Raw genomic sequence first — 16,914 nt, forward strand, 5'->3', positions numbered from 1 at the left:
CTTCTACCCTTCACCTAGAAACACAATCAGCTTCAGCAGTGTTTGCAGAGCTGCCTGATGAAGAAAAACTGTGTTAGGGATGATGGGTACCTTTGGCCCAGGCTGTAGTGAGTGCAATTACTGTTACAGGTGTCTGCCTTGGAGCTTGGTACCTTTAGAGAAAGGTGGTAGCTTCACATGCAAAACATTTTCAGAAAACCATCAGCAAGATGGATGGAGCTACTGTAGGGAAGTTAGCCAGTCTTTGGGAAAGAACTTTGAAGTTTAGAACAAAACAAAACCAGCAATGAAAAAAGGCACAGTCACATCACCAACTTCCTGCTTCTCAGCAGCTGTTTCAAAGTCTGGACTTTTGAGGGTAGCTTGATGTTATTGCTGATCTGGCCTGATAAACTGCCATCAAAAGGTGCAGACTTGCTGTATCCTTTGTCCGGTATCATTTCCCTGTCCTTTTTGTGAGCCAGTTAAGGAAGCTAAGCCAGCAGAAAACTAACAATGGGTTTGTACCTTTTTTTTTTGCCTGTTTGGTTCCCAGGACCAGCTAAACACAGGACAAATGCTGAGAGTGTGCAGTGTCTGAAAATATTTGAGTATCAGTGAAAGATTAAAATTTGAAGCAGGGAAGAATACAATGTGGGTTCTTCTGATTGAACTGAGCACTAAACCAAGTGCTCTTACTTGCCTGTAAAACAGTAACAGTAAAATTAATGTGTTAGCCTTAAGAAATCAAGTGATCAGGGTGAGTTTCTCACTGATTTTTGTCTGTGAGGAAGGAAGCATCAGAGTGTTTACTCTGGTATGATGGTTTTAAGGTGAGATGAATTACTGAGGAGATGTCTCTGTGTCTACAGGCAATCTAAACTGTAAACCTAGGCAGGTAAAGATCACTCCTGTCCCCTAAAATGATAGATCCAGTATGGTACTCTGCACTGTTATTGCCAAGAAATGTTATTCTGGACTGTTCTTACTTGGTTAGTTTGCCTGCAATGAAATGTGAGGAAATAATTTAGATATTCTTAATAGTGTTAATGACTTCGTTGTTGTTGTTGCAAAATAATGCTTCAAGCAAAACTTTCCATCTACCCATTGTAGGTTCAGATTTATGAATTGGAGGAGCACAAGATAGAAACCTGGAGGGGTAAGCATATTTACTAATTGATTAATAATTTTAATGTTATTCACATTATCCACAGCATAGTGGATTTCTAATTAATCATAAATTTAGCTTGTCTCTCTCCACATACAATTTAATGAAAGTAAAAGTAGTAAAAGCCTTTCCACTTGCTCCTGCTCCTTTATTTTTCTACCTGCAAACAGTGCATGGACTAGAGTGATCTGGGCTAGATGCTACTTTGCCACTTGCTCATGATTTGTACCAACTCACTCTTAAAGAAAAAAGAAACTGAGTAAGGCAGCAAGTACAGCTGTCGAGTTGGTGAGTGAACGTGGAATGGAAAGGCATCACAGCCAGGATGCACAAGGACTGGATGACCCTCTGTATTGAGTGAACTGATGGCTGAGCAGCAAGCTGTGCCTATGTGATGCAACTAGAGATTCATAGAGCGTGCTGGGTGTGAACAGGAGTGCAGAATGCAGGGAGGAACCTTTATGTTAACAAAAACTCCAAGCCAAACACCCCCTCCCACAAAAAAAAAACCCAAAACAAAGCAAAAACCTATGTGCTATGAACTAATACCCAGAAGTACTCTTGTGTCCTAGAGCCTCTCAGAAGAGGCGCTGGGAAGGAATTAATTGCTGTTGTGGCAGTGACCTCTGGTGGTAATCAGTTTAGTTCTGCTTTTAAACAGCTTTCTACTGTCCATGTAGAGGAATGTGCATAAGTGGTAGAATATCTAAAGTAACTGTACATATTGCTCTTTTCCCATCTAATTTTCTATGAATTAATAAAATGCTTTCATAAAAAAGCTAATGTTTTGCTATAAACTGGTAATGGTCCATTAATTATCTATGTGCAGAGCTTTATTTACAAGAGACGTTTAAACCTTTAGTGAACATCTCCCCAGATGCAAGGTAAGATGTTACTTTTCACTTGAAAATAAGCTAACTACATCTCAGCACTGATTTTAGGATTTCCTTATATAGTAAGAAGCAAGTTATGTACTAGAGTACAAAACTGAAGGACTGTCTTTTCATATAATAAGAAGGTCTGTGAGCTTTTTATTGTGAGCGAGGACTTTTTTTATTATCCAAAGATAATTTCTAGTTTAATTTTTTTATTAGTGTAACTGTTCTGGTAAATGAATTAAACATGGGTCAAAATTAATTAATTGCAAAAAGAACCATGCAAAAGAGGCAGCATGATGACCCTTCAAACTAGCCTGAAAATCAAGCACTGCACAGAGCCTTTTGGCTGTCTTGTTCTCAGCCAGTATAGTAATTGAAAGCTTACAGTACTTTTCAACACAAGTAACTTTCCTGACCTAAAGGAAAGACAGTATCTGTGAGTGGTGTTCTGCTCTGCTACTAACTTGTGTTCCTTAAAATAGAAATGACTGTCCTTTTCTTGATGGAATGTGAAACAAGTATTTTTTGAACTGCTGTTATACCTTACCAAAGGTAACTTTAGAGAGAGCTTTAGCTGATCACCTGATAACTTAAGTACTGCAAAATCACCAAACCAGAGAGTGAAGTTCTGATTCGTGCTTTCAGTTTGTGGAATAGGATTGCTTATGTCCAATCAGAGGAGACTGGTGAAGCCTAGTGGTTACCTCAAAATAGTGATATGCTGTATCCTCAATGGAATTGCCATCAAGAAATCATTCAGTTAAATCATAAGGGATGTGTTTTGAATGGTAGCTGGTTGCAAAGAGTATCATTAAGACAACAAAATACTGTGATTGCTTCCAGTCTGAGGTGCAGAAGGAGAAGTATCACAGTAAAAAAAGTAGGACATATCACAGAATCCTAGAATCTCCTGAGATTAGAGGGACCCATAAGGGTCATAAAGTCCAACTCCTGGTTCTGCACAGGACCGACCAAGTCAGAGCAGGGGACTGAGGGCATCGTCCAGATGCTTCGTGAACGCTGCCAAGCTCAGTGCTGTGACCCCTTCCCTGGGGAGCCTGTTCTGGTCCCGACCACACTCTCAGTACAGAACCTCTTCCTAATATCCAGCCTAAGCCTCTGTTGTCGCAGCTTCATACCATTCCCTTGGGTTCTGTCCTTGGTCACCAAAGAGAGGAGATCAGTGCCTGCCCGTTCGCTCTCCCTCAGTGGGAAGCCACAAACCATGATGAGATCTCCCCTCCAGCCTCTTTTTCTCCAGGCTGTACAAACCCAGAGACTTCAGGCTTTCCTTGTAAGACTTCCCCTCCAGACCCTTCCCCATCCTCCTTGCCCTCCTCTGGACACTCCAATATTTTTATGTCCCTCTTGTACTGTGGTGCCCAAAACTGCACCCAGTACTCAAGGTGAGGCTGCACCAGCACAGTGTAGAGCAGGACAGTCACCTTTCTGGACTGCCTGGCAATGCCATGCTTGATGCACCCTGGGATACAGCTGGCAAAAGGATACTGCAAGTCAGCTCAAGGCCTGATCCAGAAATGGATTTCGGGTCAGTGACAGACTGTAGTGCTTAGGAGCAGTTAAATGCCACTCTAGGAGCATACTCCACAGTGCAGTGATGGGAAACACGTGATGGTGCCATTGTGTATCAAATGAGCATGGTTCATCCCTGGAAGGGACTCAGAACATAATGTGTGTGTGAAGAAGCCTACTCCAGCAAGTAGGCCAATCTCCAAAGATAATTCACTGAAATTATTAGGTAATTGTTTTGGCTTATGGCATTCATGCATTTATCCATAAAAATGCCCTTCCTAGCAAGTGTTAGGGAAGTTTGGGGTTGAGGTGAATTAAGGGCAAGAACAGTTTGGTTTTCACTGTCAGTCTCTGAACAGAAATATCTATTTTAAGTGCAGGAGTAACGTGGGTGCAGCACTCCCTGGATATAGAATTTGTGCTTATGCAGAAATATTTCTGCTGTTTATACCACAAAAAGTCACTTCCCATCACATTTCCATACTGGTTTTGGGTGTTCCTGGGCATATCAATTGATCTGTTTTACCAGCTGCAAAAACTAATGTGAAATGCCTTCTGTTTTCCATAACATTGGAGAGAATAATTACTCCTGGTGTGTAAATGTGTGTGTGTAACAGTTGATGTTACTCCTTGTCAGCTATAATTAATTTTTTCTAAAAGAAATGTTTTTCTCCTCAGCCTTTTTGATGCTGTATATTCATTGATCAAAAACAAAATCCACAGATTGCCAGTTATAGATCCCGTCAGTGGAAATGCACTTTATATACTTACCCATAAAAGAATCCTCAAGTTCCTCCAGCTTTTTGTAAGTATCTAAAGCTGTGCTTTGCCTGATTATTTTTTTTATCCCTTAGTAGACATCTTTACCTAGAAATTGCTGTAATAACACTTAAATTAAAAACTTCCATGTTCATTATGTTTGCACCTATCTCTGATAACAGATAGTAAAGCTTGATGTAGGACCTGTATGTTGCCTTTATTTTGATTTAGTCATTTAAAGAATCCCAAACACTGAGGACTTGTCTTGGCTGTTTGAGTAGTTTGCTGTCCTTTCTGGGAGATCTGCTCTGCTTCAGAAACTTGTATGCATGAGTTGAAAAACAGACTGGAGAGGAGATTATCGTTACTGGCTGTAGCTCGTGTTCGTCACAGGAATGAATAGGAGGCCCAGCAAAGCAACAGGAGTTCAAAATAAGCACCCAGCATATAGCATGTTTTGCTGTCTCCTTTCCCCTGTTATGGTGGGAGTAACAGCTTACAATCAAAAGTGAATAATCCAAAGTGGTGGGTTACAACAAAAATGAATACACAAGCAAAAAACTTAATTGCATAGTCAAGTTAGAGCTGCTTTCAACAGAAGTAACTCTTCTAGATCCCAGCTTGGTTTGGATTTCCACTAACCTAGTAGCAGATTACTGTAATAATCTGCAGCAGTATTTGGAGTCTGTAGATGGATGAATGAATACTGATTTCCTAATGTATAGAACAAACATATGGAAACATGTGGGTATAGAAGAAAACATGGTAGGTGCAGAAGACTGCCCTGTAAATGCATTCATTCTGACTTTCCTAGATGTCAGAGATGCCAAAGCCTGCCTTTATGAAGAAGAATCTGGATGAACTTGGAATAGGAACTTACCACAACATTGCCTTCATACATCCAGACACTCCTATCATTAAAGCCTTGAATATATTTGTAGAGAGAAGGATATCGGCATTACCTGTTGTGGATGAGTCAGGTGTGTTGGGTCTTCTGTATACAGAAGTGTGGCAAGAAATGGTGCTGGACCCTGGATTGACTGGGGGGAGGAGGGAGAGGAGAGAGAATTTTAAAAAGCAGTAAAAATAAATTGAAAAGAAAAGGGAAAAAACCCATGAATTAACAAACGGGGGAGAAAAGGGAATACAAAGAAATATTTATGCAAGATGAAGGTTGATAAGCTTGGAGGAACTTCATGGTTTGGTAGGTTGTTTGGGGTTTTTTTGTACCCTTCCTCTTTGACCTGTTTGTTTCTGTGTAATGATAACGTAACAAATGGAGCCAGGAAACAAGAAAACTAATTTTGTGTTTTAAGCACTTAATTTTTCTTTTTCTTTTTAGGAAAAGTTGTAGATATTTATTCCAAATTTGATGTAATAGTAAGTATATCTCTTAAATATTTATTTAATATTTTTATGCAGCCAGCATTTGCACATTTACTTGTTAATATGTCAGTTTGGGCTATTATTATTCCATAGGCTTTAGTTAATAGGGTGAATAATCTAGATTCAATTCACCCTGCACAGCATTTTATATTATTATTATTGTTTCTTTAAGCTATCCTTACAACACTGCTTGTACACAGGCATCTACTGCTCTGGATGTTACCCAAAATTAGATCTGGCTGTACTCATGCAAAAAGGAGGGCACAGGCTTTTTGTGCCTGTTTCTATTTTTGAGGTAGGAGTTTCTTTTTCCCAGCCACTGCCATTCCACAGTCTGTTTCCAAAGAGAATGCAAATTTTCCCCACGCAGTCTGGGTGCTTTGTGAGACTTGACCTCAGTGAATTATCACTACTTGGCCCGTTTCCTTTGTGTGAGGTCCTGACTCCAGAGTATTGTGCCTCTCTTCCTTCTGGTTTAGGTGGAATTCAGGCCCCTTTCTGGTTTTCCCTCAGGAGTGCAACAGCACAGTCAGATTCATGCCATGAGCTGCCAGCCCCAGAGAACTAGGGCTCTTCCAGCCTCGTGGTCTTCAGAAACTGGAAAATAGAAGAGAAGCTATATGCATCAGATGTGAAGATGCTGTATGCATCTGCCTTCAAATTGGAACTGCTGATACCTATGTTATATTTGAGATGTAAGAGCCCACCAGCCTGCTAGTGCTAATGAAGAACCCAGATGTCAGAAAGCACTGCATTGAATGCTTTCAGAAATACAGAGAGCAGCCCCAAATGGAAATAACTTAGAGCTTATACATATCTCTGGCTGCAAACAGTACTTGTAATACTGAAAATTTCAGAGTCACTGTTCTTTCCTGTCCTTTCTACATGTTTGTCTTTTGTTCTTTGGGATACTCTACTGTTGTTCCCTAAAGGCTGGTCAGGGAGTAGGTAGTAGCTGTAGTGAGAGTGATCTGACATAGTAAAGGCAATGAAATGTCACCGTTGGTGGGGTCAGTGTTTAAATTTATTCTGTTAACTGCCTTAGACTTTGAGACAGGACATGTTTCCTTTATTACCCATTGCTTTTCAGAAAGACACCAAAGGAAGAGGGTTCCTTATATTTTCCACTTACTTTCTCATTTTGAAGTGATGGGGCAACAAAAATTTCAGGATTTCTTGTGATACCGAATCATTTCTTTAGAAAAATTGTTTTGGGATCAGAAAACAAACACCTGAACAAAGCCCTCAGGAAAAAAACCAACCCATTACAAAGTCTGTGGAATATAATTACTTGCTCCAAGGTAACAACGTGGGAAAGAGTTAGGGCATCTATAGATTATTTGAGATTTTCCTCACAAATATTGCTTATTAAATGTGGGGGAAAAGTTAGTGGCATGGCATCCTCAGACTTCATCTGGGTTTGGATGTGGATGTCCTCTTTAAAATGAAACAGGTCAACTACCTGTAATACTCCATTTGCTTTATCTGTCTTATAATGGAAGATAATCAGGAAAAAGCATCTGACATGTATAATCTGATCTTCCAATAAAGAGGATTTGCAAGATGCAGCTGATGATTTTTACCTATAATCCACATGCTTAATATACTTAGTTAAATCAGCACTTTGAGCTACACCTGTGTACACAGCTGGCTAAGCTGATAGATTTCTTTTGCTTTAATACAGTTTGGAGTTAATTTTCAGGGTCTTGATGGGAGATCCCTGGGAATGGTGTGATGGTATAGAGAGAGCTCTGTGTGACACAAGCTTGTGCAGGTAGCATGACTTCAGTTTGCAAGGGCTCTTTGTGTTCTCCTCATGATGTCCTTCGTTAGGAACTAATTACATGAGCTAACTAAAAATGCTGCATCTACATGATCATCTCAACCTGATCTTGTCACTTTCAGTGAAATTTAACCTAAAAACTTGATGAAGCACAGTTTATTGTAGCCAAAAATTAATCTCAGTTTATTGCTTGGTCCAGTGTTTTCATTTTCAATGTCTGTATTTGTTCTTCCTTCAGTGCTCAGTACAGAAAATCAATAGGGCAGGACGTGCCAACACTATCAAAATACCAATATGATCTCACCTACAAAGGAAGCTTTTGCTGGTCTGGACAAAGTCCTCTTGCTACAAGCATTGTCCTGTTCTCAGAATGAAAGTTGAGAATGTCAGCTTTCAAACTCTTTTAGTCATCTTATTTTCAGAGGTAGCGATGGGGTTTTGTGGATTAGTTTTCTTGCCATACTTGTTAAAATACACACTGTTGTCGAATGGCAGTGCCAGCACAGTCCGGGAGAGGGAGTTCGAGCCCACACTTAAGAAAAGCTTTCATTCGTTCTCAGATCTCCACCAAGATCTACTTCATGGGTGATGTTCGGAGCAGTTGATGTCCTACCCTGTTTATGAAAAACAAACAATAAAAAAGAGTGTAGTTAAATTGTTTTGTGTATATTCCTTATTATCTAAAAATCTATAGAACTTCATCTGTCTATTGTCTGCTCATGGCAAAAGCAGGATGAATAACAGCAAGCCAATAGCAGGTAGCAAAGTAAGGTGATTTTCATCGACCTAATGCATATCACAGAGCAGTTTTATCAGTTAACCCTGTCTCTCATATGGTGTTTAACATAACTGCATGATTGACTGTTCTCAAAAAATAAAGCTGGAGAGCATCTGCTTTGTTTAATATGTGACTTGGAATAGACACAGTTTGTACCAGAACTGTCTATCTACTTGATGCCAAAATGTTTACTTACTGAGTGCATTATTACTAAGTACTGGGATGTGTTATGTGCCTTGGTGACTGGTTTGGGGTTGGTTTTGGTTTTTTTTTCAGAATCTTGCTGCTGAAAAAACATATAATAACCTAGATATCACGGTGACACAAGCCCTACAGCACCGCTCTCAGTATTTTGAAGGTGTTGTAAAGTGTAGTATGCTGGAAACACTGGAGACCATTGTGGATAGAATAGTGAAGGCTGAGGTGAGGCTGCTTTTTATTTTTTGCTTTACTGGAAGTTAAAAGTTGTATTTCCAAACTAAGAAATAGTAAAAAATTATCTTTTCTAAATTATTTTGGTTACTTAGTGCAAGTATTTTTGTTTTCATAACTACATGTGTTGGGTACCAGTTTACTTTATAGACTCAGATTATAGGTGCTTATAGATGGAATTATAATTTATGTTTGTCTTATGATTTGAACTGAATGGAAAGCTTTTCTGAAAGAATCAAGTTTCTTCCAAGTCTGCCCTATGTCTTGCAGATGAATAATTGTTTAAATTCCAGCTTACAGTGAGGTTGATTGGCCTATTGTTCAGGAAATTTAATAAGCACAATTAGTTAATGCATGTTCCACTGCTCTCATGAAAATACTGTGAAACAGGGCCAGAAAATCAATTCCTGTGGATAAGCCTTCATGAAATACTCCTCCTCTAAAGTATTTATCCGTGTGCCTTCTGTTCTTTTGGTGCTGTTTATCTTGCTTGTTGGTACTGGGAACTTCCTTACACACAGAGGTAAATGAGCACATGGGCCTTCCTCCCCTGTTACACCTCTCTACAGAAGACAATCTGTTTTTACCAGTTTCAGTTGTCTCCAGAGTGTGATCAGGTCTACTTAGATGCTTTAACTTCTTCAATTACAAGACTTTTTTCCCCCATCCCATTTTCAGGGCTGTAACCATACATAGACTTGATACCAGTAAACCTCCCATTTTGTTAAAAATCCCCTTAGAACTTCCTTCAGCAATTTTTCCTTGTAACTTTCCACATCTCTTGGAGCTTCTTCCTGAAACTGAATAATTCTAACATTGCTGATACACAGATTTGAAATGCCTATAAATTTGCTACTATCTTGAGAAGCTCCAGACATTTGCCTTTAAAAAACAACTCCTACCCCTTCGTTCTGTCTGAACATAGTGGGATTATGTGGAAAAATGAGTCAGGCAAATCCACAAGCTATTTTTAGCTGCCAGATAAGTGCTGGATCTTACTGGAAATTAAACAATTCCATTGTCCATTTTTCTTTAATTCATTACACTGAGGGAAGAATAAAATCATTAAATATGTGCATATATAAAAACTTAATAACCCCATCTAAACTATCACCAACACTTTTCATCAAAAAGAAAATGCAACTGTCTGGTCTCTCCCTTCACCCATCTTCTTCTTTCCTCCCTGTGCCAGGTGGGTATGACTCTTCCAGTAACACAGAGCTCCTCTTCTCGTGTACCTGACTAGCAACAAGGTGGTTGACCTCAACCATAAATTAATATACCTGTTAAATCAAGGCTGTCACCCCTGTGAGAAGATAGGAAACATTATTTTTGCTTTCTTCACCGTTATATCTGATGATTTGAACTTAAAATAGCAAAGAGAGAGGGTTCACTTAGGTAAAAAGTAAATACAGAGTAGGTTCTCAACTTCTGACAAACAGCCTTTTTAGGATCACTTACTTATGAGCTGGTTCAGGGTGGTGTTTAGGTTACAGGACTCTGGTGCCAGGACTGACATTTGGGAACGCTCCTGGTTCTGCAGTTGTTGCTCACCGCTGTAGCCTGCTCTGGGCAGTGAGCATCAGGATAGAGGAGCACCCACCTACTTTCCCCACAGTTAGGACAAAAATCTTGCAGAATAAAATGCTTCCTCAAGTGGATTTGCAATGACAAAATCATTATTTAAAAACACAGTCTTGCTGTTGTTAAGCCTTTCTTCCAGGTTGGGTTCTTCTGTTTATTAACCCTGCACTAAGTCCACACTGAGAAGTTGGCATTTTTTTTTTTTCCTTCTGTCCTCATGCAGAATGAGGGTTTTAAAACCAGCCTGGCATTCAGTTTCAGTCCATAGCCCTGTGAGACAAATGAGGTCATAACCAACTTGGATGTGTAAAGATCCAACAAGTTTCAGTGCTGTGCCTCTCTCTGCAAAAGGATTTTTCAGGAGGAAACCTCATTTTATTACTGTATCTTATTATCTGAGATAACCAGCTGAGGTGGGCAGAGCCTGTAAGCTGGGGAAAAGCGTTTGATGTGAGTGCTGCTTCTTGAGAGCAGGAGTATTTTAACAACCTAGACCTTGGCTTGGCTGTCACTTCCAGTCTGATTTCTGATGCCGTGTCAGACAGCCAGGTGCTTTACACTCACACGAGGTTTCATTCCTGTAGGGTGAGCATGTTTGTACTGCTGTGAGACTGGTATTGCCAACGCTTTGACCTACTCTCTTTTATTCTACTTGCCTTCATGCTTGTAAGATTTTGTTTTCCTTTGCTCAGCTATTATTTTCAATATCTCAAAATAGTTTCCCTGCTTGCAGGTTCATCGTTTGGTGGTAGTGAATGAAGCAGATAGCATTGTGGGTATCATCTCCCTTTCTGACATTCTACAAGCTTTGGTACTCACACCAGCAGGTATGGATTTGGGAGTGTGTGTGCCCTGCTGGCTTTAATTTAATTGACAATGGCAAACTCTTTGATTTTCAACTTTTCTAAGTGTTTGATTGTAGTTCTTAAATATGCTTTTCATTTCTCTTCAGGAAAAAGCTGACAGAATATTAGCTGTCAGTCTCTTGTTCGTTGAGGAATGCATGCAGAAGCTTCATGAACGTCATTGCTGTCCATATATTTTTAGAGGGGGAAAACAAAGGTCTTGATTAATGTTTTAACAGGAAAAAGGGGATAAAGTTGAATGTTGTGGTATAGACAACATCTACTCTAGGCCACATTCCTGCTTTCCTGAAGTTCTCTACCCTGGCCAGATGTTCCTGGTGTGGATGCAGCTGTGCTTTCCTCCCAGTAACTCTGCAGAACCTCCTGGGAGCCCTGTGGGTGTCCAGCTATGCCGGGGGGGTCGGTTGGCACAGCTGTGTCAGAGAGGGCACCCCAGACCACCAGAATTATTCCAGTAGAAATCTCTAGCTTATTACTGACAGTGACGGGGTTCCTTTTAACAAGAGTGTTCAACAACAGGTTTATTTCTGCTGTTTCTGTGTTGCTGGGGGAAGAGGAGTGGTTTGATGGGGATTCTTTAAGTTATTAACCTTTATGTTCTTAATTTTAACTTCGCTTTGACCACATAAATGACTCATGTGTCACAACAACTAAAGCTTTGTGAGCAAGACAAAAAAGTCTTGGGGATTACAATTTTGCCTTAAAAGAAAAAAATCAGACTAAGCAAACAGAGCTTGGTAACTCCTGCAAAAAAAAAAAAAAGCCTAAGCATGAGCTTAACTGGGGTCTCTTACTGCACCAATAGGAAACATCGTAATTTAAAAGTCTGTCTTCTCTGGAGACTTAGAGAGTTTTAATGTAGATTTGTAAAACGGTCAGATTGCTCCTGAACAGAAGTAATCAGTGCTGATGGTGTTACGCCAGCACATCTAGTTCTTTTTAATGACCTGGTGGAGCAACCCAGCTTTCTGTGAGAGGTACAGACGAGTAGGAGAAATCAGCCCAAGGCCTGGCCAAGTGAGCTGGTTGCTCAGAAAGGAGGCACATACACCCCTCAGTTCTCTGAGGGAGATGTAAAGATGGGCAGGTGGCGCCTCATGTCTGAAGGGGAGAAGGTGACAAAGAGAGTAGAGCTTAATGGTGCAAAGCTAAGAAGGAAAAGATGAATCTGGGTACTGACAAAGAACTTTGTTATACTGGAATGACATGGACCCATAAGTTGCAACTCTGAGCTGCTGTTGCAGTGCTCTGTCATTAAGAGGGCAGCTCCTGCTCCCACACTCAGGGCCATGTTCTTCTGGCATTTAGCGTGAGGCAGCACCTGCACTTGAGATCCCTCTGTGAGCTGCTTTAACTCATGGATCTAGCAGGAAACCGGGTCAGCAAAAAGGCTGCTGAGTTGTGCCAGTTTGGCTCCTGCTACACTGGCTCACAGGAGAGTGGTACTGCAAGGGAGGGCGCTGGGCCATGCTACTGCAGGAGATGAGGTGAGGGATGGTGGTTTTGGGAGCAGTTAGGCGTTAGGCTGTGGCTCTGCAGGCAGTTGCCCAGTTTTAGATTGGGATTTGTCCCATGAAGCGAGGATATGTCCAATGTACATCTAGTCTGTGGAGTCCAGAGTGTGATTTACCCCTTAAAGCGGGTGTGGAAAAATGACCAGATAAGCTGTGCCCTGAAAGCAACCGTTTCTCTTCCCAGACTAGAAGGGACTGGCAGGCATTAAGACCAGCCTATGCTAGGGGAAAAAAGCATCAGCTGTGATGTGAAAACTAGATGTATTTAATGACTCTTGTGTTTGATTATATGTTACAAGTAGTAACTCCAGGTTCTAGCAAGAGATTCTTGCTGCTAGAGCTGGATGCTGAACCCAAACTCGCCATAGGGTTCAGCCGTTGCCCAGTGTGTGGCTAGTTTGGAGAGGTGAGATGCTGTACAGCCCAGCTGAACAGGTCTCTCTGATCCCTCCTGTGAGCAAAATCTGCCCCTGAGCCAGGATGAATGGGCCCTTGACACAGCAGAGAGAGTTCCCAAGCAGGATGTCAGTTTTGGATGTGGTTGTGATGATTATGATGATGAAGCCTGGCTCCCAATGTGATGGTCATGTTTGGGGTGTGGCTTTTTGGTTGGGTCTTATGAAATAAACTCTTGTGCTGGGGTGAATCTCAAAGCCACTGGTACTGACTTCCCAGGAGAGTTACTTAGGCTGCCTTGCCAATGGAGTTAGAAGCAGTAATGCTCTCCAGGCCTTCCTCACACTGTTGGCCTGGGCGTTCAGTGATCCTGCAGCGTGCTCGTTATAAACAGTGCCTGGTACTAGGATGCCAATAACATGGTCAGTGTTGAGAGCAAGACGAGCTTCTCCTGAAGCCAAGTGCATAAGGAAATCACACCTGCTTTCCTCTTCTGTTAACAGGTGCCAAACAGAAGGAGAATGAAAGTGAATGACTGCTGTGAATGTACACGCCTTTGTAGGAGAACTTGAACAAAGTTTCTGGGTCAAGTTTGTCTCAAGAACAGGTGACTGCGGTAGAACAGAGCAGGATGGTTGAGAATGTGTGTCGGGACTTAGTGGTGGGTGATGAGTCTCTTCCCCTCAGTGATGTCGCAAAAAAAAAAAGCAGCATGACAAAAGCTTATGTTCCAATGTAGGCTTGTATTTCCAATGTCTTCAAAACATTTGCTGGAAGACTTCACATGATGTCCTTCATTAAAATGCACTGTATTCTGAAACCTTTTCATTTTGTATTTGACAGAAGTCACTGGTCAGCAATGGATATATGTGACATAAGGCAAGTGTATGGCATATTCATATCATAGTGCCTTATGTCAAAATACAGCAATATGTCATCACTGTTGCCCATCACTGTCAAAGGAAGTATTGTGCTAAACAAGACACTGTATTTGAATGTGAAAGTCTTTAAACCTAAAACCAAATCAGTTTCAGTTCTCATTAGATTTGTCATAAAAGCTGTAATTTGAATATCAGTAGACTTCTTTCAAACTTCAATGACAGTTTTGTGTTAAATGTTGCATTCTGAACTGAGATGTAAAACAAGACTGATTTTAAAAACAGCTTTATTTATTTTTACTTTCATGACAATTTTTTACACATCTTTGGTGGATAGCTAAAATTTCACCATATCCATTAATAAACTGTTGATTGTTATACAAACAAGTGGCAGATTTTCTCATTATTTAAAACTTTGGAGCTGCTGAAGCTGGGACCTGTCGGATCAGTCCATGTTCCTTGAGCTGAAGATTCCAGAAGCATGGATCTGTGCTGTAACACACAGGCACTGGGGAGGAAATGAGGTGCCAGAGATCAGTGTTCTGCCTGTACTAAAACGTGAAGCGATGTTTGTACAACACCCCAAACCTTTTACTGTATCTGATCTGTACAGAAGTGGAGGTGTGAGGGAGCTGCTACTGTAAAGTTTGGAGATGAGACTTTTATAATTGTAGATTCTTGTAGATGGAAGAAATTAAACCCTACAACATCACTTTGGTTTTAGCAGTTCTTGACAAGTTCTCTGCCATGTATTAATGTATGTGAGTGTCAACAAGGTACGGAAGTGTTCCTGTGCTCCTTGGACATCAAAGGGTGCTTGTGCTGATGGGTTCATGCAGCCAGTATCTCTTACTGTGTTTCCAGCCTGAGTATGGGACGGGAATCATAGCAGCAAATCTATTTATAAACATGGAGGTAAAAGGTTAAGTTTCCCATTTGCTTATTAAATGGGAGGGGGTTTAACAGTAATGAAAACCCCTCCTTCTAGAACCTTCCACTTTCTGTAAGCACTGGATTTTTTAACTAAAATGTCTGGTTATTTTTTTCTTCTTAACTGGCATCATTATGTACCAAACAATTGCTGTAATGCACACTGGAAGCTGTTCTAGACTCAATCTCAGTTTTGCTCTGTGAATAACACTGTCAGGTCTTGTCCAGCACCTTTTCTGCCTCAGGAAACGCACCTGTTCCCTGCAATTCCAGCTGGCATCAAATTGCAGGAGCTGGTTTAGGCTCACAGCAGCCACCTTTGGGTCTGGCGCTCATCACTACCCTGGGTGATGACAGCACAGCTCTGGTTATCCTTGCTGGGGAGACAGGCTGATAGAAACTAAAAAGAGCAGCTCTCCTTTGTGGGGCAAGTGGTCACCAGTAGTACCTGCAAACTGGGTGAAAGCTGAGGTCTGGCCCCAGTGCCTGGGCTGCAGCCTCTGCCAGGAGGGTGGGATGCCAAGATCCTCCCTGCTGCAGGACATCTCTCTACCTAGTGCTACCTTCTGCCCAGTATCCTACTGATTTTTGAAAAAAAAGAGACATTATCAGTGGTTCAACCCTTATTCTGTACTTGTATTTCTTAGCACAAAGTCTTATGGCCCAGTGCCACATGGACAGCACCAGGCTCAGCTGTGCACATCAGTCTGCAGAAAGCCAGGATGAATTTGCAGCTTTCCACCAAGCTTGTTCAGACTTCCCCTTTCAGCAGCATTAGGAGTGCTACTCCCATGTCCAGACACAGGACTAGCAGCTGCCTCAGCGATACAAAACTGTACTCAAGAGTATTTCCACCCTTGCTCTCCGGACCTCAGTCCTGAACTCTGGGCAAAGGGGAAGGGAAGTGGAGCTCCCCAGGCACAACTAAACAGCAGTGCTGTCAGAAAGGCGCTTGTCTCATCCTGGCACCAGTGCTGATGCAGTAAAGAAAACTAAAGCCACCTTGTCATTTTCAATTCAGCTCTGTTACCTAGCTCTGTAGTAAAAATGCTTGTTCCAGCATAAGGGAGGGACAGGAGTAAGTAACTGAGGGCAGGGAAAGGGTGGGTAATGCAGCAGCCAGATTCAAGCACCAGCACAGCTAAAGCTTTGATCTAGGGCTCTATGCATGGCCTCAGCCATGGCAAAGGATAAGTGTCCTCTAAGTCCAGTTGTTGCATGTTTTCCCTCTGGCCAGGCAGCAAGCAGTGCCTACAGCTGAGAGCATGGAGCCCTTGGTGCAGATGGGGCTGTGCTGCTAAGGGAGGTGGCAGTAACGTTGCTATGCCAGCCCAGAGCCTGTTCTATAGCACAGGAGATGATGTGTCCTGAAGGTGCAGGCAGCTGTAGAATGGATTGTTTCAATGGGCAGGACTGTGAAACTGCTCCAGTCCTTGGCTCCCCCAGTAAGAGACACCTGTGAACAAGAGTTATTTTGAGAGGTGTCTCGGAAGGGAGCAGAAGGTGTTGGGGGGGGGTGGGGGAGGGGGGTACCTTCTCTGGGTATTTTTAGCAGTGGAGGTGTAAGCAAATGTGTTTTAGTAGATGCCAGCACTCACTATTTTTCAGTAGCTGGAGATGCTGTGACCTAACTTTGGAAAAATCCCCCTTTGCTGGCAGCAACCACATGCCTGATGAAAACATTTTCCTGTTTTACTTCCAGAATCCTTTTAGGGGAAAGGTCTGAGATCCTGCAGCGCCCCTGGGCAGTACTGGCTGTTTACTAGGAACTGAACCACACTCGTTGCGTAGCTGAGGCAGTAATGCAGTGTGAGCCACCTCACCTTCTGAGGTTGGAGCTCTTGCCCTCACAGCAGCCAAGGACACGGAGTGAGGCAGTTCCAAGGCTGCACAGGGCTTTGAGCACACACTGTGCCAGCTAAGATCAAGTGCTGGTCCTGGTCCAAGCAGAAGTGACACCACCAGTGCTCAGTCCTGTGGGGCCACAGGCAGTTGGACTGTTCGCACTCTCCAGCCAGTTCCTGACTGGCTTACTGCTGAAGTTTCTGTG

General features: G+C 41.9%; 1 protein-coding gene across 3 annotated transcripts in view; it reads left to right on the forward strand.

Annotated features, from left to right (window-relative positions):
- Positions 1-14,996, forward strand: part of PRKAG2 (protein kinase AMP-activated non-catalytic subunit gamma 2) — a 224,098-nt gene extending 209,102 nt beyond the window's left edge. For all 3 annotated transcript variants that reach the window (XM_084260542.1, XM_084260543.1, XM_084260544.1), the window contains 8 exons: positions 1,093-1,138; positions 1,977-2,031; positions 4,237-4,363; positions 5,132-5,297; positions 5,660-5,697; positions 8,541-8,687; positions 11,014-11,107; positions 13,560-14,996. In XM_084260542.1, the coding sequence (XP_084116668.1) occupies positions 1,093-1,138; positions 1,977-2,031; positions 4,237-4,363; positions 5,132-5,297; positions 5,660-5,697; positions 8,541-8,687; positions 11,014-11,107; positions 13,560-13,591 (705 nt within the window). In that variant the 3' untranslated portion in view covers positions 13,592-14,996. The remainder of the gene's footprint in view (positions 1-1,092; positions 1,139-1,976; positions 2,032-4,236; positions 4,364-5,131; positions 5,298-5,659; positions 5,698-8,540; positions 8,688-11,013; positions 11,108-13,559) is intronic.
- The last annotated feature ends 1,918 nt before the right edge of the window (positions 14,997-16,914 follow it).

This window comes from Gallinula chloropus (genome assembly GCF_964237585.1).
Source record: "Gallinula chloropus genome assembly, chromosome: 2".
Taxonomy (NCBI): Eukaryota; Metazoa; Chordata; class Aves; order Gruiformes; family Rallidae; genus Gallinula; species Gallinula chloropus.